At 55.7% G+C, this 17,421-nt stretch overlaps 1 protein-coding gene across 1 annotated transcript; it reads left to right on the forward strand.

The window, feature by feature from the left end:
- Window positions 1–1,809: 1,809 nt before the first annotated feature.
- Window positions 1,810–15,616, forward strand: CADM4 (cell adhesion molecule 4). Its single transcript, XM_060000956.1, has 9 exons — window positions 1,810–1,936; window positions 10,834–10,980; window positions 11,273–11,425; window positions 11,695–11,829; window positions 12,244–12,408; window positions 12,535–12,625; window positions 13,024–13,196; window positions 13,951–14,079; window positions 14,585–15,616. Exons 1-9 carry the CDS (start codon window positions 1,873–1,875, stop codon window positions 14,692–14,694), a joined length of 1,167 nt encoding a protein of 388 aa, XP_059856939.1. The 5' UTR covers window positions 1,810–1,872; the 3' UTR covers window positions 14,695–15,616.
- Window positions 15,617–17,421: the final 1,805 nt, after the last annotated feature.

Raw genomic sequence — 17,421 nt, forward strand, 5'->3', positions numbered from 1 at the left:
GTTCGTGCCCCGATCCGGGAAGATCCCATATGCCGCGGGGCGGCTGGGCCCGTGAGCCATGGCCGCTGAGCCTGCGCGTCCGGAGCCTGTGCTCCGCAGCGGGAGAGGTCACAGCAGCGAGAGGCCCGCGTACTGCAAAAAAAGAAAGAAAAAAAAAAAAAAAAAGACAGATGAGAACCAAACCAACATCCCACAGGGTGCCCTGCAGCTGCAGCAGGAGACATTGGTTAGAGCCATGAGCAGGGGACCTATAGGTTCTTGGGAGGAAAGATAACCCTTAGCTAACCCCTAACCCAGTATCCCAAATCCAGGTTGGACACCTCTTTCCCACTTATCTTAACACAGAGAACATGAGCCCTGGGAAGATTAGAGATTATCCAGCACGACACCTCTTTCCCCAGTTTACAGAAAGGTAAACTGAGAATTGAAAAGGAAAGGAATCACTTGGAGCTGTGGCCCTGGGGACATAGAGGTTGATGGGAGCTTGGCTCCCAAGGACAGAAGGGATGCTGGGAGCCATGGTCCTGGCGATACAGAGGTTGACAGGAGCTTGGATCCTGAGAACTCGGCACTGAGGACAGAAGAGGTGCCGGGAGCTGAAGTCTGTTGGAGGACCTGGATATAGGAGTTTTTGGTAGTGATGGAGATAAAGAGCAAGGATTTTCATAGTTGGCATATCCCAGTTTCCCTGATTGTCAAATGGTGGTGGGAGAGGTTGAGGGCTCCTACCTTCCATGGTTTCTCGCTCTTCCTGGGTCCTAAGGGTGATATCCTGCACCAGGTCTACAAGGTCCCACAGAAGTGGGCTCAGGGAGACTAACCTCCCAGGAGGGAGAAGGGACTCAAGTCTGGAGAGGTGAGTCAGCACCAACAATGGAAGAGAAGCAGGGAGAGCACATAGAGAGACAGGGACACAAAGAGAGACTGGGGCTGGAAGAGCAGAGAAGCAGGTTGGGGAAGTTAGACGCTCGGGCCTGGGAGGGGTCCACCGGAGCCTCTCCCTCTGGGGAATGATGCAGAAACACGGAGTTTCTGGTGAGGACAGGAGGGAGGGTGAGACCTGACCCCAGGGCAGCCTAGCCCTGCCCTGGGAGATCCTGGACCTGCCCAGACAACAAGCTGCTGCCTCCCTCTCAGAGTGGCTCGGCTCACAGCCTGTCACATGACAGTTTCACCCTCACACTCACCTGTCCGCAGAATACCTCTCAGAGTCACCTTTCCCATAGCCCACTCCCGTTCCCTCCACGCTCACACCTTCACCTACACTCCTCCTCTGGAATATGTGCACGCCCCCGCCTTCACCTCCACCCACCTGTCCACGGAGCACCTCCACCTGCCCACTGAACACCTCTCACACTCACCTTTCCCACCAAACTCCCCCTCCCTGGACACTCAGCCTCACACACATCCTCACTCAACACTCTCCCCTCCACACACACCCGCACCGTGGCGCACCCTTCCAACAGCACCCTCACCTTTCACGTGACACACTCCCCCTCACACACCCCCTGCACGCGCTCCCCTCTTCTCCATCACCCACCCCCTCTGCCGTCACCCAGCCCCCGCACTTTCCGGCCGCGAGTCGAGCTCGCACACGCCTCCTGCACGCCTCCGCCTGCGGACCCCCAGCTCTCCGGCGCCTCCCCTCAGTCCGGCTCCCCCAACCCTCTCGCGGCGCCCTCTCCCCCCATTGTCTGGGGCCTCCCCGCGTCTCCCTGCCCCTCCCTGCGCCGGCCCCGCCCCGGCCTCGGCGCCCCGCCCCCCGGGCGGGCAGGGGGCGGGGCGAGGGGCGCGGGGGCGGGGCGGGGCGGGCTGCGCGGGAGGTGCAGGTGCCGGCCGGGAGCGAGCGGCGGCGGCGGCGGCGGCACCACCATGGGCCGGGCCCGGCGCTTCCAGTGGCCGCTGCTGCTGCTGTGGGCGGCCGCGGCGGGGCCAGGTAGGGTCAGGGGCCGGGGCGGGGGGCGCGCCGCAGTGACAGCCCGGCGGCCGCGGGGCCGCAGAGGCGGAACAATGCGCGCGGGGCCGGGCCGGGCCCCCTCCCCGGGACAAAGCGCAGCGCGGGCCGGGAGCCGCGAGCCGGGAGTCGCGAGCGGGGGAGGGGGCGCGGGCCCCGGCCGCCGTACCGCAGCACCCCCCCACCCCGCACAGGCCCTGATCCCGGCGGGACAAAGGGCCCGAGACCCCCAGTCCAGCCCCAAGCCAGCCTTCTCGGGGCCGGCCCCGCTGTCCTTCTGTCCGGTCTCTGGGTCCCTCTGTCCGCCTATCTCTGAGTCCCTCAGTCTCTCTCCTTGTCCCCCTACCCTTGTCCTCTGTCCCTCAGTCTCCAAGGCTGTCCCTCTCTGTCTGTCCCCCTTTCTCCTTGCCTCCCTGTCCCCCAGCTCTCTATCCTGTCTTTGTCCCCTACATCTGTCCCTTGGTCTCTGTCCCTTTTTACTGGGTCACTCTGCCTGCCCCCCATCACCCTCTCGACTCCCTTCTCTGTCCCCCTGTATTTTTGCCCTCCCTCTCTGCCCCCATTCTCCTTCTCTGTCCCTGTCTTACTGTCACCTCTGGTTTTCTGTCCCCCATCTGTCCCATTCCCTTGTCTCTCTGTCCTCTTTCTGTCATTTCTGTTTCTCTAGCCCCCTCTATCACCTATCTCCCTCATTCCCCACTCTCTCCCCTCTCTCTGTCCCACTGTCTCCCTGTTCCCTGTCTCTCCGCCTCTCCTTTCTACCCTTGCCTCTCCTTTCTACCCTTACATCCTCCATCCTGGGCTCCCCCATTGCCATCTTTCGTTTCTCCATCTCTCTATCCCTCTGTGCCCCTGAAGAGGAATTGAGTCAGGGAGGGCATCCTGAAGGGCCCTGGAGGGAAAATGTGTATGGGGAACCTTGGCATGTGGACACACACGTGGATTCAGCAAATGCCTTCTAAACGCTGCCCCTCCCCACCCGTTCACACACCCAGGCCACGACCTACAGAGACGCCCCCTCCAGGACCTCCAGGGAGCCCTCCACATACCCTTATCACGCACAGTGAAAAGCTGGAGACCTCCAAGATAGGGTGACCCTGAGATCCAGGACAAGGTCAGGAAATGTCAGCCCCACACTCACACTCTCACACTGTGTGTGCCTGGTACCTGCCACAGGTCACCCCGTCCCCGGTGCGGGAAGCCACTCCTGGGGGGAATGGATGACTGGGAGGTGGCTGAGCAGAAGTGGGAGGGCCGTATGTCCTGTAGAAATTTGGGAGCTGTGACCAGATGGCACAGGGCTGGGGGCCTGCCTGGGTTTAAATCCTGCCTCTTGCCATTTGCCAGGGTAGCCAATGGCAAGCACCCTCCTCTCTCGGGGCCTCAGTTTCCCTTTCTGTAAAGTGGGGATGTTGAACTCGGTGACCTGAAAGGAAAGGAACTGCAACTTGGACCCCTGAAGGGGTTTCTGGCAAGCTGGGTGCAGTGACACCTTCCCCACTCGAGTCTGAGGCAAAGCCTCCCTCTCCTCTCCTCGGGGCAAGGTGAGGGGCAGAATGGACCTGTCACCCTCCACCTTGCTTTCTTTTATAGTCTTCTGCCATCGCTTCAAAACTTTCACCATTACCTCCTTTCTTTGTGGCGGACATGCCACAATTCCCCAGATGAGCACTTTGGTACCTTAGCTACATCTCCATCCAATTTTGTCTTTCTTTCTTTCTTTGTTAGGCACTAAAACCCAGGTTCATAGACTCCTAGAACCAACGAATCCAGTAAACAAAGAACCTGAGGGTATTTTAGAACCGTTGACATCTTTAGGCTTCCAGAATCCCAAAGTCTTTAGAATCTTGACACCTTTCAAGTTCCAGATCTTTGCTGGCATTAGCATTCTAGCCTCCTGATATCTTCACAATTCTGAAACCTTGACCTCTTGGAGATCCTGAATCTTGACACCTCTGACATCTAGAATCTTGACGGCTTAGAATCGTAGGAATTTGGATTCTCAGAATCAGAGTATAGCCTAAGATGACCACCTTCCCAGTTCGAAAATCCTTTCTCCAGCACTTCTTGTGGCTTCTCCGTTGTTTGGTTTTAAAGTCACTGCTTCCTGGTACACTAATCCCTTCTATAAACTTTCTCTAAATAAAATGGTGTAGGACTTAACAAGTTGGGAGAGAGCTAGGTGTCATGGGAAGCACTCTGGAACCAGGCCTCCCTGATGTAATTCTGGGTCAGCCCCTGCCCTTTCCCGCTCTGAACCTCACTTCCCCTTCTGTAAAGCATGGAGTAGGCAGCTGGAGTACCTGATCTCAGAGGACCCTTCATGCTTTCCTTTTCTCTGGTTATCTCTGAATGGCTTTGGCCCCCAGATTTTAGGAGTTGTCCATGGTCCCCACGTTTCCCTTTTAGTCGCTCCCCTTCCCCTCTCACCTTGCCCAGCCAGCAGGAGTAGGGATGGAAGATGGGGTTCATTTACACCCTTTCAAAACTGTATTCTCTTTTTCCTGGCTCCCTCATCTACCAAGAATACCAGCAGAGGCTGGTGAGATTTATGCCAAGAGAAAGAAGGGGTCCAGGGTGGGTGGGCGAGAGGAAGTGAGAGAGAGATGGGTTGCCTGCCCAAAGATGCCCACGGGCAGAAACAGAGACCCACAGGCCAGGAACTGGATGGAATAGAAAGGAGCAGAGGAAACAGATCTCCAGATCCAAAGAAAAGGTAAAGAAGCTATGAAGAGTTGGGGGGCTTTGTGGAGGGAGAGTTTGTTGATCCCGAATCGTGTTTCCCTCCCAAGTGACTCAGTCTTCCCTCCCTCCTAAAGCTCTGCCCAGCCACTCTGAAAGGCTTCTGTCACTGATCCTTACCCACCCATGAGCCGAATGCCGGAGTCCCCAGAGTGGGGGTCAGGTTCCGCGATGGATTCCAAGACCTTAGATGCAGCGGGGCTGGGGCCTGGGGTGGGTTAATGTCGTGTGAGCCTGGCCTGTCCCCGTCTTGGGGAACACAAAGGCAGCTTTCTCTCTCTGGGTGGGGTGAGGGGCAGGGGGTGCCGGGAGACCGTTGGACTCGCCAGCACCCATTGGCCTGTGGCACCAGGACACAACACCCACTGGTTCCTGCCTGTGCAGACCCCAGGCCCGTAGGTCCTCTGGGAACCGGGCACCAAGGCTCCTCAGCCGGCACCCAGTGGGGCAAGAGGGCAGCTGCAGAGCCCGGGCTCCTCTGGAAGGGGGCAAATAGAGGGCGCTGGGGGTGGAGGAGAGGACAGTGGGAGCTCAGTGCAGGCTCACCCCCTTCCTGGAGCAGGAATTCTTCCCCTGACCCCACACCCAGGGGGAACCTCTGGAGGACTCCCCTACCCCCTGGCTGGGCTTGAGGCCCGGAATCCAGGGAGCTCTAAGTATCCCAGGAACGTGAGGACCACAGGGGGAACTTTGTGTGTGAGCTGCTGACTCACCCCTACGCCCCCACCTGATGCTTGCTTCGCAGACAGGAGGAGGACAAGCGCGCTGCGGAGCCGGGCTGTGTTCTGGGGGTTGAGGACTGTGGAGCTGGAGTCAGAAGTTCCCAGGAGGGAGCTGGGGGCCTGGACTCTGGGTCTGAGCGGGGAGGGGCGGGGGGCCTGGATCCGGAGTCTGAGGGGGGTGGGGCCGGGGGTCTGGACTCTGGGTCTGAGGGGGGAGGGGCCGGGGGCCTGGACTCTGGGTCTGAGGGGGGAGGGGCCGGGGGCCTGGATCCTGGGTCTGAGGGGGGAGGGGCCGGGGGCCTGGATCCTGGGTCTGAGGGGGGAGGGGCCGGGGGGCCTGGATCCTGGGTCTGAGGGGGGAGCGGCCGGGGTCTGGACTCTGAGGGGGGAGGGGCCGGGGGTCTGGACTCTGGGTCTGAGGGAGGAGGGCCTGGGGTCTTAGACTCCTGGATCTGAGGGAGGAATGGAGCTTGAACTCCCGTGTCCAGAGGGAGAAGGGGGCTGGGGTCCCAGACTCCTAGATCTTGATGGAGGGTGGGGTGGGTACAGACTCCTGAGTCCTGAGAGAGGAAGGGGCTGGGGGTCCCAGTCCACGTTTCTGAGGGAGGAGGGGCTGGGACCCTGATGCCTAGGTCCTTCGAATACAGGCGCCTTCACAAGGCTGAGTTGGGGAAGAATTGATGCTTTGTGCGAGGATGTTCGGACTCCGCCATTGATGGGGGGCTGAGGGGGGGTTCGGTCAGGACGCAGGGATGTACCACCTCCCTAGGGGAGGATGTGGGGGAAGGAGGCATGATGCCACGATCCCCCTGGGGAGAGGATATGGAGGTGGTGGCTGTGACCTTCCGGGAACTGTGACCTTGAGACTCCCTTGGGTATTCGCTGACTCAGGACCCAGGAAGTACTCCCCCCACTCGGCTTAGTCTCCGTGGAAACATCCACCAGCTGTGTAGTCTGGACCCCTGACTCCTGGGTCCTGAAGGAGGAGGGGGTTGGAGGCCCAGAATCCTGGATTTGAGGAGGGAGAAGGCTGAGGGCTTGGGGCTTCAGGATTCGAGGGAAGAAGATGCCGAGGACCCCGATTCCTGATCCTGATGGAGGAGGGCACTAGAAACCAGGGCTCCTGGATCCTGGGAGAGGAGGCAGCTGCGGGGGCCGGATTTCCAGGTCTAAAGGGGAAGAGTGCTGGATTCTGGGTCTCTACATGTCACCTGTTCAGCCACTCTTCCCCGAACCCCCCCCAGTCCCTTTTTCCAGTCACCATCCCCATGACGACTCCAGGCTGTCAACACAGTTTAAAGGGCCAGTGCCCCAGTCCCCAAGCTCAGCCCCTCTCTGACCAGAAAGTCCTGCCTCACCACCCCCCAACCCCGAAACAAAAGCTCCTAGGACATTAATATTCCAGGCACAGACACTGTTGGTTACTGACTCCTCAGGAGGGGGAGGGAATAAGACAAAAGCCCCCCACCCTCACCCCATGTGCACCCTCAAGCAGAGAGCAGGGGACACATTTGAGGGGGGCAGACCCAGAGGTCCTGAGGGCTCCCAAGAGATGTTGAGTTTCTGCCACTGACTTGCCTGGGACCCCTGAGCCTCGTTTTCCACATCTATAAAATGGGGGCTAGCATTGGGCTAGTCCTGAGGTCTAGGATCCATGGATAGGCTTCAAGATGGTTTTTTTTAAAGTACCAGAATGTGCAGGCAGGCCAGTTCTCAGGTGGATGGGCATGTTTCCGGAGGTTATGATAACAGCAGCTTTGCACAGAGGGCTCCCTGAGCCTCAGGTCCTGGGCTAATCCTTGTCAATCAGGCATTGGCATCATCCCCACTTTACAGACAGGGCATCTGAGGCTCAGAAAGGTTAAGCCAGTTGTCCCAGGTCACACAGATGGCAAGTGATCCAGCTGGGATCCACCCAGGTGTTTAAGATGAGAATAATGTGATGTCACAAAGTTGTTGTGAGGATGAAATGAGATCCTGCCTGACACGTGCGATTCATGCATCAGTCTCCCCAGAGACATCCCCATGCATGTGCGTCCCCAGGCACACTTCCAGGCGCCAGGGTGCAGCAGTAAACCCAAGGGGATTACATCCCTGCCTTCATGGGGTGTATGTTCGAGTGATGAGGGACAAACAGACAACAGACAAGTATGCAAATTAATAAAATAAGTTCAGTGAACTTTCCATAGAGGAAATAAAACAGTGGTGATGAAATAGGAAGTGTTCTGGAGGGGAAGGCCCAGGGAGTGAGCAAAGGCGTCTCTGATCTGAGGCACAGAGGCCTGAATGAGAACAGGAGGCAGTCCTGGGATGATCAAGGGGGAAGAACATTCCTGGCAGATGGAAGAGCCAGTGCAAAGGCCCTGAGGTGGGAACAAGCTCAGCATGTTTGAGGGACATCAAGGCCAGTGGGCCCAGAGTGAAGTGAGTAGCAGGAAGGTGGTCAGAACTGTGGTCAGAGAAGGGCTACCACCAAGCACCTTGAAGACCCAGGGAAGGGGTCTAGATTTTATTCTAAGGACAGCCTTCGGAGTGTTGTAAACACTCTGGCTGTGTTGAGACTTGCCTGAGGGGAGGCAGGTGGGGAAGAAGGGAGACTCATGAATAGCTCTTGAAGGACCAGGTAACAGATGGTGTCCTTGGACTAGGTGATGGTAGGTGAGGTAGCCAAAGGTGAACAGGTTTGGGATATATTTTGGAAATAGAATGGATAGATCTTGCTGATGTTAGAGGTGAGGGAAAGGGTGAAAACTTGCATGACTTCTAGGTATTTTGGTCTGAGCCACCAGGTTGTGACATTTACCGAGACTGAGAAAACGTGGGAAGGAAAATATTTGGGGCAAGGATTGGACATGTTAAAATTGATATTCTGGGAAGGACTAGATAAACCCCTAGTAGTGGCTTAAATTCACAAAGCTTATATTCAAAGATAAAAGAAGCCAGAAGTAGGCATCCAGGCCTTTTATGGCAGCTCCACATCATCACCAGAGACCCAGGCACCTTCCAGCTCTGGGTTCCAGAATTCCATCGCATCCTAATTCCATAAAGGTGACCTGGTGGAAAAAGGACTTAGCCCCTTTCTTTAGAAAGTCCTCAGAATTATCACATGACACTTTTCCTGATACCCAGTCGGACAAAATTTTGTCACATGGCCTCACTTAGCTGCAAAGGAGTCTGGGAAATTTCTCTTTCTGCTGGATATAGGGCAACCGTAAAATACAACCAGGGTTCTTTTTCTAAAGAGAAAGAGAAGAATGGATGCTGGGTAGGAAGCTTGCTGTCTCTGCCTCCTCTCCCCAGAATTAATCTTTTCCGCCCCTCAGCCCCCAAAATCAGGTTACCTGTCCCTCTTACAGGGACCATAACACTTCTGATGGGATTTTACAGTGATCTGTGTCTACCTCCCCATAAATATTGAAGGCCTTCCAGGACAGGGACCTCATGTGACTCATCTCTGGGCACCCAGCCCCTGAAAACCTCCCCGCTGCTCAAATGAATGAATGAGACAGTATGTAAGAGACATGAAGCGATAGTTGTCCAGCATTTAAAGGTAAATAACCAGATCTGATCATGACTCCTTCCTGCTTCAGTTGCTCCACTGGCCTTCAGGATAAAAGCTAATCTCCTAGCCTGGCATTTGAGGCCCTTCATAAGCACATCCCACAACCCCTCACCAATGCTGGACACTTTTCACCCAGAGAACCAGGAATGCATGTGGATGCAGGTTACGGAATCAGAAAGATTTGGAGGCAGACCCTGCCTCTGCCACTCTCAGGCTGTGACCTTGGCCAAGTCATTTTCTCTGGACCAATCTTCTCACCTATAAAATGGGAACCGGGAAAAAAAACAACAACTGGAGATTGATCATAATGCCTCCCTTGTTCAGGTATTGTGATGATTAAATGGAAATTATATAGGTAATGCCCCTAGCACAAAGCCTGGAACAGGAAGTGCCTAATAAACAGAAGCTATTTGGTTATTGTTGTTTTGAAGATGACGGTGACAATGATGCTGTTGATGATTGAGCTCAGCTTTGAGCTTTACGCTGTTTCCTTGGCTGGGAACACCCCCTTACTAACCCCTTACCTTGTCCCTCTGTTGGATTAATCAGGGTCAGTTAACTGCTATAACAACAGCCCTGAAATCTCAATGGCTTAACAAAAAAGTGTATTTCTCACTCATGCTACAGTCCTGTGCAGGCAGGTCACAGGGGGCAGGAAGTCAGGGCCCTGGGCTCCTTCCAGCTTGTGATCCTGTCCTCCTCTGGGTTTTTGGGAGTCCTCTCCATTCAGCCAGTATGAAGGATTGCAAGTGAGATGAGCCAGGCTGGAAGAGGGGTTTCTCTCTTCTGCCTACAGCCCGTCGGCCAGAAATCAGTCACATGGCCCCACCTAAGCACAAGGGATCCTAGGAAATGTAGCCTAATAGAGTGTGGTACCAGTTAACTTGAGCAGTGTTCAGAGACCCTCCAAAACATAGGTCTTTAAACAGCAATTATATTTTTTGCTCATGACTCTGGGGGTCAGCAGTTTGGACTGTATCAGTCGGGTATCTCTTCTCTTGGTCTCACCAGGAGTCACTCATGTAGCTACGGTCGCCTGGTGGTGCCACTGGGGCTGGGTGGTCTGGGATGGCCTCACTCACATGGCTGGCAGTTGGTGCTGGCTTCCCGCTGGGCTTCTCTCTCCATGTGGTCTCTCATCCTCAAGGAAGCTGGTTCGGGCATGTTCACCTGACAGTGTCAGGGCAGCAAGAGGGCATGCACGGAAGCTGCAAGGTCTCTTGAGACCTAGGCTCCAGAACTCATACAATATCACTTCTAGCAAAGTGATATTCACTTCAAAGCAAGTCACAAGGCCTCCCCAGATCCGCAGGGTCAGAGTGCTTCATTAATGGGAAGAGCAGCAAAGTCAGCTCACAAAGGGCACATACAGGGATGGGAAGAATATCGTGGCCGTCTCTACAGACGAGTTACCACATGTGCTCAGGTGTGAAAGACAGGGTTTGGTGAGCACATAGCAGTTTCCCGTAGCTGGTGAACTCCTGTGCATTCTTTAAAATGTGGATCCAATGGAGCTTTCTTGTAGAGCCTTCCCTGATCACCCCTCTCCCTGGGTGGTCTTAGTCTCCCCTTCTCTGGGCTCCCAGCGTGCCCTGTGCTACCCCGATTAGAGCATATTCCGCTGGATCTTGACTGCACCTCCTCTAGAGCAGGGGGCAGGTTTTCTCCATCTCCCGGACTCCAGCCTGCAGGAAGTGTTGGGTGGAGGGAATGAGAGGGAAAGGAGGGAACTGAATGAGAGGGAAAGGAGAGGGATTGGAGGTTTGGATGGGCGGGGAACAGAGGGAGAGAGCAAAGACTGAATTGCACCCCTCAATGAGTCTCCTATCCTGTCTCTCTGTCTGCTGGTCCAGGGGCAGGACAGGAAGTACAGACAGAGAATGTGACAGTGGCTGAGGGTGGGGTGGCCGAGATAACCTGCCGTCTGCACCAGTATGATGGATCTATAGTTGTCATTCAGAACCCCGCCCGGCAGACCCTCTTCTTCAATGGTACCCGTGGTGAGTGCTGGGGTCTGGAATCCTGAGTCTTGAAGGAGGAGAGGGCTGGGGCCTGACAGAGGACAGAGCTGAGACTCTGGACTCCAGGGTCTGAGGGAGGAGGGGGCTGGGGCCTGGACTCCTGGTCCTGTGGGTGGGAGGGCATGAAACGTTCTGGGTACCCAAGGGAGTAACTAGGTGGGCGTATGGTTGGAGAAAAGAGGCAGAGGGCTGAACTCGAAGCTCCTGGAGAAAGGGTTGGGACTTCTGAGGTCAGGATTCCCCAAGTTCACTCTTGTCGTTCACTCTCTAGCCCTGAAGGATGAGCGTTTCCAGCTTGAGGAGTTCTCCCCACGCCGGGTACGGATCCGGCTCTCAGATGCGCGCCTGGAGGACGAGGGGGGCTACTTCTGCCAGCTCTACACGGAGGATACCCACCACCAGATTGCCACGCTCACTGTACTGGGTAACGGCCTCCCCCTCCTCAGACCCATCCCTTCTCCTTTCTTCTCTGCTTATCCCTTATCCTGAGACCTGACCCTGGCTGTTTTTAACCTCCTGGACATCTGGTCCCAGTAAATAAGGCCGGCCTTCCTGACCTCTGGCCTCTGTGTTTGACCCCTGCCACCTGGGACCCTTGTTACCTTTGGTCCCTGGAATCCCGCAGCCTGGTTACTTTGAGCCCACCTTGGTGCCTCCCTTGATCTCCTCCTTGCCCCCTTCTCCCTGCGGCAGTGGCCCCGGAGAATCCTGTAGTGGAGGTCCGGGAACAGGCGGTGGAGGGCGGCGAGGTGGAGCTCAGCTGCCTTGTTCCACGGTCCCGCCCGGCCGCCGTCCTGCGCTGGCACCGGGACCGAAAGGAGCTGAAAGGTACTACCTGGGATCAGGGATGCGGGTGGGCGGGGGAGGTGCCAGCGAAGGGCGGGACTTAAGAGGAGGCGGGGTTCCAGGAGGCATGGCTTGGGAAGGGCTGGTTTATACGTGGGCGGGGCCTGAAGAAGAGTGCACAGGTTTGGCAGACACTAGTCACTCAATATATAGCTATTGAATGAACTGATAGATGAAAGGGCGTGGGGTGAAAGAGGGGTGAGCTTTGGGAAGAGCCACGCGGTGTGGTGGGCCTCTTTCAAGGACGGCGTGGTTTGGAGAAGTAGAGGCGAGGGCTGTGGATAAGGGGCGGAGCTTGGCAAATAGCCTGCTTCGGGACTGGCTTGGGGGTGGGGTGCTCCTTCGGTGGGCGGAGCCGTAACCCCGACCTGACAGTGTCTGGGCGGGTCTTGGCAGGAGTGAGCAGCAGCCAGGAAAATGGCAAGGTCTGGAGCGTGGCGAGCACAGTGCGGTTCCGTGTGGACCGCAAGGACGACGGCGGTATCGTCATCTGCGAGGCGCAGAACCAGGCGCTGCCCTCCGGACACAGCAAACAGACGCAGTACGTGCTGGATGTTCAGTGTAAGTGCCTGGCGGGCCAGCACCCGGGGGAGGGAGTGTCCCACCCCCCACCGCCTGTCCCCGGGGGAGTTCCTAGTCTGCATGATGACCCGGACAACCACTGTCTCATCTCACTTCTGCCCACAGACTCCCCCACGGCCCGGATCCATGCCTCCCAAGCTGTGGTGAGGGAGGGAGACACGCTGGTGCTGACATGTGCTGTGACGGGGAACCCCAGGTGAGCTCTGGGGCCCGAGACTTCAGGGTCCTGAGGAGAATAGGGCTGGGAACCTGGACACCTGTGTCTCAGGAAAGAGGGGACTGGGCTAACAGAGGGGGCTGCGGCCCAGACTTCTGAGTCCTGAGAAAGGAGGGGTCTGGAGCTAGATCGTGAGGAAGGAGGCCGTGGGGTCCCGGACTCCTGGATTCTCAGGGTGGAAGGGGCTAGGGGAAAGGCTGGGATTCCTGAGACCCTGGTGATGGGTGGAAGCTGGGTCCAGGACTGTTGGTTTTCTAGGAAGGAAAGGGCTAATAAGGACCCTCTTATTTGGAGATGCGGCATGTCTAGATTCCTGAAACGTCAGAATCGGGTGCTGACACCTGCGTCCCTAACTCTCATTATATACCCCCGCCCAGGCCAAACCAGATCCGCTGGAACCGCGGTAATGAGTCTTTGCCAGAGCGGGCCGAGGCAGTCGGGGAGACGCTTACGCTGCCCGGCCTGGTATCCGCGGATAATGGCACCTACACCTGCGAGGCGTCGAACAAGCACGGCCACGCGAGGGCGCTCTATGTGCTCGTGGTCTACGGTGAGGACGCGCGGCGGCAGGCCTGGGGGCAGGGCTCAGGGTAGGGGCGGGGCCTCCCGGGGTCTCCTCACTGTCCTGTGTGGGCAAAGAATGATTCCAGGGGGTCAGAAGCCCACAGAGTTCTTATAGTTCTGGGGCCAGACTGATCGTCTGGGTTCAGATTCAGTTCTGCAGCGTCCTGTTGCGGGTAACTTCGTGCCTTAGTTTCCTCATCGGTAAAGTGGAAATAAACAACAGCACCTACCTCATAGGGTTGTTGTGAAGACTATATGAGCTAAATATATAAAACGGTTGGAGGCCCCTAGCACAAAGTAAGTGTTATGTGTTCAGCTCCTATGACGGTGGGTCAGGAATTTTGGAGTGGTTGGGCCCTAGCTCAGCATTTTAAATACCTGGAGCGTTTCAGAAAAGATGGGGAGGGACTTGGACCTGAAGGCAAAAGAAAAGGGATGTGTTCTTTCTGTTCTCTGGGGGGTGGGGTGGGGCGGGGGGGAGGAGGCAGGTAGATATTAGCGAAATGACTCGGGGGCCGGGTCGGGCATTGTACAAACCTACACGCATTCCTTGAGGAAGCGGAGCATTAAGAATGGCACCAGGGGAAGGGGCCACCAGGTGGCAGTGATTTGAGGGGCGTGGCACATAAGGGGGTGCGGTTGGACGTGGCGTGCAGAATGGTTTAAGAGATTGGCAGCGATTGGCCCGGGCTGGGACCGTCCTCTGATGACCTGGGCCTGCCCCCCTGTCCTTTTGGCAGACCCTGGTGCGGTGGTAGAGGCTCAGACGTCGGTGCCGTACGCCATTGTGGGCGGCATCCTGGCGCTACTGGTGTTTCTGATCATCTGTGTGCTGGTGGGCATGGTCTGGTGCTCAGTGCGGCAGAAGGGTGAGTGGGGGCGGGGTCTCAAATTCAGCGAGGGGTGTGGTTGGTTGTGGCGTTCGGAAAGGGGTGGGGCCTAAAACCCGATTCGAAAGAGGGCGGGCGTAGAGCCGGGAGGGGGAGGAACCTAGATCCAGGATTTGAAACCTGAGGCCCAGATCCCGAAAAGGGGCGGGTCTTTTGCTCCAGGACCCTAAAAGAGGTGAAGGGTTGAAGCTGAATTAAGACCATGCGTTTGAATTCCTAATTGCTGAGTTCGTTGGGAGCAGAGCAAGGGGATACTATCAAGAGAACGGATAAGGGTTGATCGTTCCGTGAACTTTTGGAGTCTTCCTAATTCTGCTTTTACCTCTTCCTCTGCCCCTGTTTTGCTCTTCCCTGGACTTGATTCCCTCTCCCTGTATGTTCCGTCTCTCTCTTCCTTCGTCTGGTATGTCTTGTCGGCCTCCCTGTCTGACTCTTGGGTCCACACATATCTGTTGCCTCTGCCCCGGGGTCTGTCACCCCTCAGGCTCCTATCTGACCCACGAGGCCAGTGGCCTGGATGAGCAGGGAGAAGCAAGAGAAGCCTTTCTCAATGGCAGCGATGGACACAAGAGGAAAGAAGAATTCTTTATCTGACCCCACCTCCACCCCAGGCATGGGCCTGGGCTGGGGTCCACCCCACTGCCAGCTGCAAAGACATTTACCGGAGTCTGGGATGGTGGGCTTCTCCCCCCACCACTAACACCTCAGACGCTTGGGCAGGGATGGGGGTGTCGGATGCCTGGGTCTCTGCAAGGGCCAGAAGCAAGGGCCCAGAGGTCTGGGTCCCCCAGGGGGGCAAGGGCCAAAGGTCCAGACCCCCAAGTCCAGGGAGGGCGGTAGGGATTGGGTTGGGGGAAGATAACTGGGGGAAGGCCAAGGCCCCTAGGCTGCAGAACCAGGTCTTGTGGGGAGGGGTCAGATTCTGGGAAGGGTGGGGTGGGCAGGGAAGGGGAACAGAGATATCTTTGGGGGTCCCAGACCCCATGCCAGCCATTGGAGGAGTTCCACAGAGCTCTGGGCACCTCTTTGCAAAGCCATGTTTGCACGGTGGGGGTAAGGGTGGGGGGAGGGTGTGGAAACAGGGATTCTGTGTCTTTGTGTCATAACTTTGATGGGGGCGATGAGGGAGACAGCCCCAACTTTTCTCCAATCTCCCCTTCCCCAGGCTCCTGGGCTCTCCTTCCCTCTACCTCCTTCCCCCACATCTGTCCCTTCCATATTTGTCTCTCTGTCCACCCACTCCTTGGGGGGCCTTCCCCATCTCTCCTCCAGGCCCCCCGGGGAGGGAGAAAGGAGTCTGGGGGGAGGGTGCGTTGCTCTCTATGGTTTTATATATAATATATTAAAAAAAATCAAAAATCTGTATGAAAATATCAGATTGCGCCCCCCTCCCCCCATTCCTGGCTTTTGCCCCCTTTTTCTTGTTTAAAAAAAAAAAAACACACATTTTGTACGGGGCAGGGAGGGGAACGGGGAGGGGGTTTGGCAATCCCACTAACCACCATTAAACTGAGGAGAGAACAAGTGTTTGGGGTGGCTGTGTGTCTGTCCCTCTGCCCAGAGCTGCACCATGTTGGGAGGGGTGCTGAACTGAGGGAGGAGGGAGGGAGGGTGATGGTTGCTGGTGGACAGTGTAGGCCAGTAGAGGGTCCTTACTTCTCCAAGGGCACCTCCACCCTTTCAAGAAACCTGTTTTTTTCCTGGTTAGTCTTTCAGCCAAAAGTCACCAAGTCTTGTCTCTTCAGTAGCCAGTGAGCTACCCCATCCCCACCCAATAGCCTGGATCCTTCCCCTGGCTTACCCCCACCCCTAACATCAATCTCCAGAGGAGCTTTCAATTACTCACACCTTGCCCTGTCAAAACCTGTCCCTGCCCTGCTCAAAAATCTTTCCCTAGCTCCCCTTCATCTCTAGATCAAGTCAAAGCCCCTTAGCCTGGCATTCCAGGCCCCTCATTCATTCATCTAAATTTTAGACAAGTGATTCTAATTTTTGAGTCAAAAATATATTGACCTTACTTGAGTGCCAGTCACTGCTCAAAGGGCTGGAGATGCCATGGTGAATAAAACAGGCAAACGTTAGGGGTTCCAGACAGCTTAGCACTAAGCGCAAACTTGATCCTGTTCTAGGCACTGAGGACCCAAAGTGAAAAAGGTTGACTCCAGTCTTAGCTTCACAAAGCTTTCATGAGGAAACCAGACTACAGCAAGGACGGAAAAAACAAAACAAAACAAAAACTTAACTTCTGATTGCCATAAGTACTATTAATGTAAAATACAGAGTAAGGGGATGTGGGTATTGTTTTCTTTTAACTTGTTATTATGGAAAACATCAAACATACAGAAGTAGACAGAACAGGACAATGAAGCCCCATGCTTCTGTCACCCCAGCTTCAACAACCATCACCTCATAGCCAATCCTGCTTTATCCCATAACCCTTTCACTTCTCTAAAGCCTATCTGGAGGTGCTATCTTAAAAAGATCAGAGGAAGCCTGTCACATTGACATCTGTGCCAAGATATGTATGATGAGCACAAGAGCAGCTACTCAAAGATCAGAGGGAACAGCATTTTCAGGCAAAGGGAACAGCAAGGGCAAAGACCTGAGATGGTAAAGAGATTGGGGTGTTAGAGGGGAAGTGGAAGTAGATAGGATTGTATGGGGATGGGGGTTGAAGTCAGAGATGAGCAGGGTTAGACCATGTGTATAGCTCCTGGGCCATGATAAAGGGTTTGGATTTTTTTCTAAATGTAACGGGAGCTCATTGGAGAATCTTAAACTGGAATGTGAGTCACGTCCAGGAAGCCTGGAATTCTGCAATAGCTTCCTATACCTTCATCGTAAAGTCTGAGCTCCTAACGACGCTTGTAGGAGACTTTCCCCTCTCTGACTCTGTTCCAGGTACACTAAACTGCTTTCACTTCCTCCAACCAGGCAATTTTTTTTTTGCCCCTAGGCCTTTGCCCTTCTGTTCCCTCTGCCAGAAAGACTCCCTGGGGCAGGCGCCTCCTGTGGCTCCCACAGCTTCCTCTGCTTTACTCATCCCCAAGTCTGACCACTCCGGGTTGTGGTTCTGATTATGTGTGAATCTCCTTCCTTTGACTGGGGGGCCAGCAGGATAGAGGCCGGGTATGTTCACTGCGGAAACCATAGTGCCCTCTAGCACAGGGCCTGACACACAAGAGGGCAATAAATATTTATCCTGGTTATGGGGAGAGGGTTGTGAGGGTTGGTAAGGTTCTTGTCCGTTGTGCCCCCTCTCCGGATGCAAACTGATTCCGACTGAACTGAGGATGCCCGCTTCGCGCTAGTCCGCAGTCC

The sequence above is a fragment of the Delphinus delphis genome, chromosome 20, assembly GCF_949987515.2.
Source record: "Delphinus delphis chromosome 20, mDelDel1.2, whole genome shotgun sequence".
NCBI lineage: Eukaryota > Metazoa > Chordata > Mammalia > Artiodactyla > Delphinidae > Delphinus > Delphinus delphis.

Coding starts and splice junctions, on each gene's coding strand:
- CADM4 (XM_060000956.1), top strand. CDS start 1,873: ATGGGCCGGGCCCGGCGCTTCCAGTGGCCGCTGCTGCTGCTGTGGGCG. Junction 11,426..11,694: donor TGCCACGCTCACTGTACTGG/GTAACGGCCTCC, acceptor TCCCTGCGGCAG/TGGCCCCGGAGAATCCTGTA. Junction 14,080..14,584: donor GTGCTCAGTGCGGCAGAAGG/GTGAGTGGGGGC, acceptor GTCACCCCTCAG/GCTCCTATCTGACCCACGAG.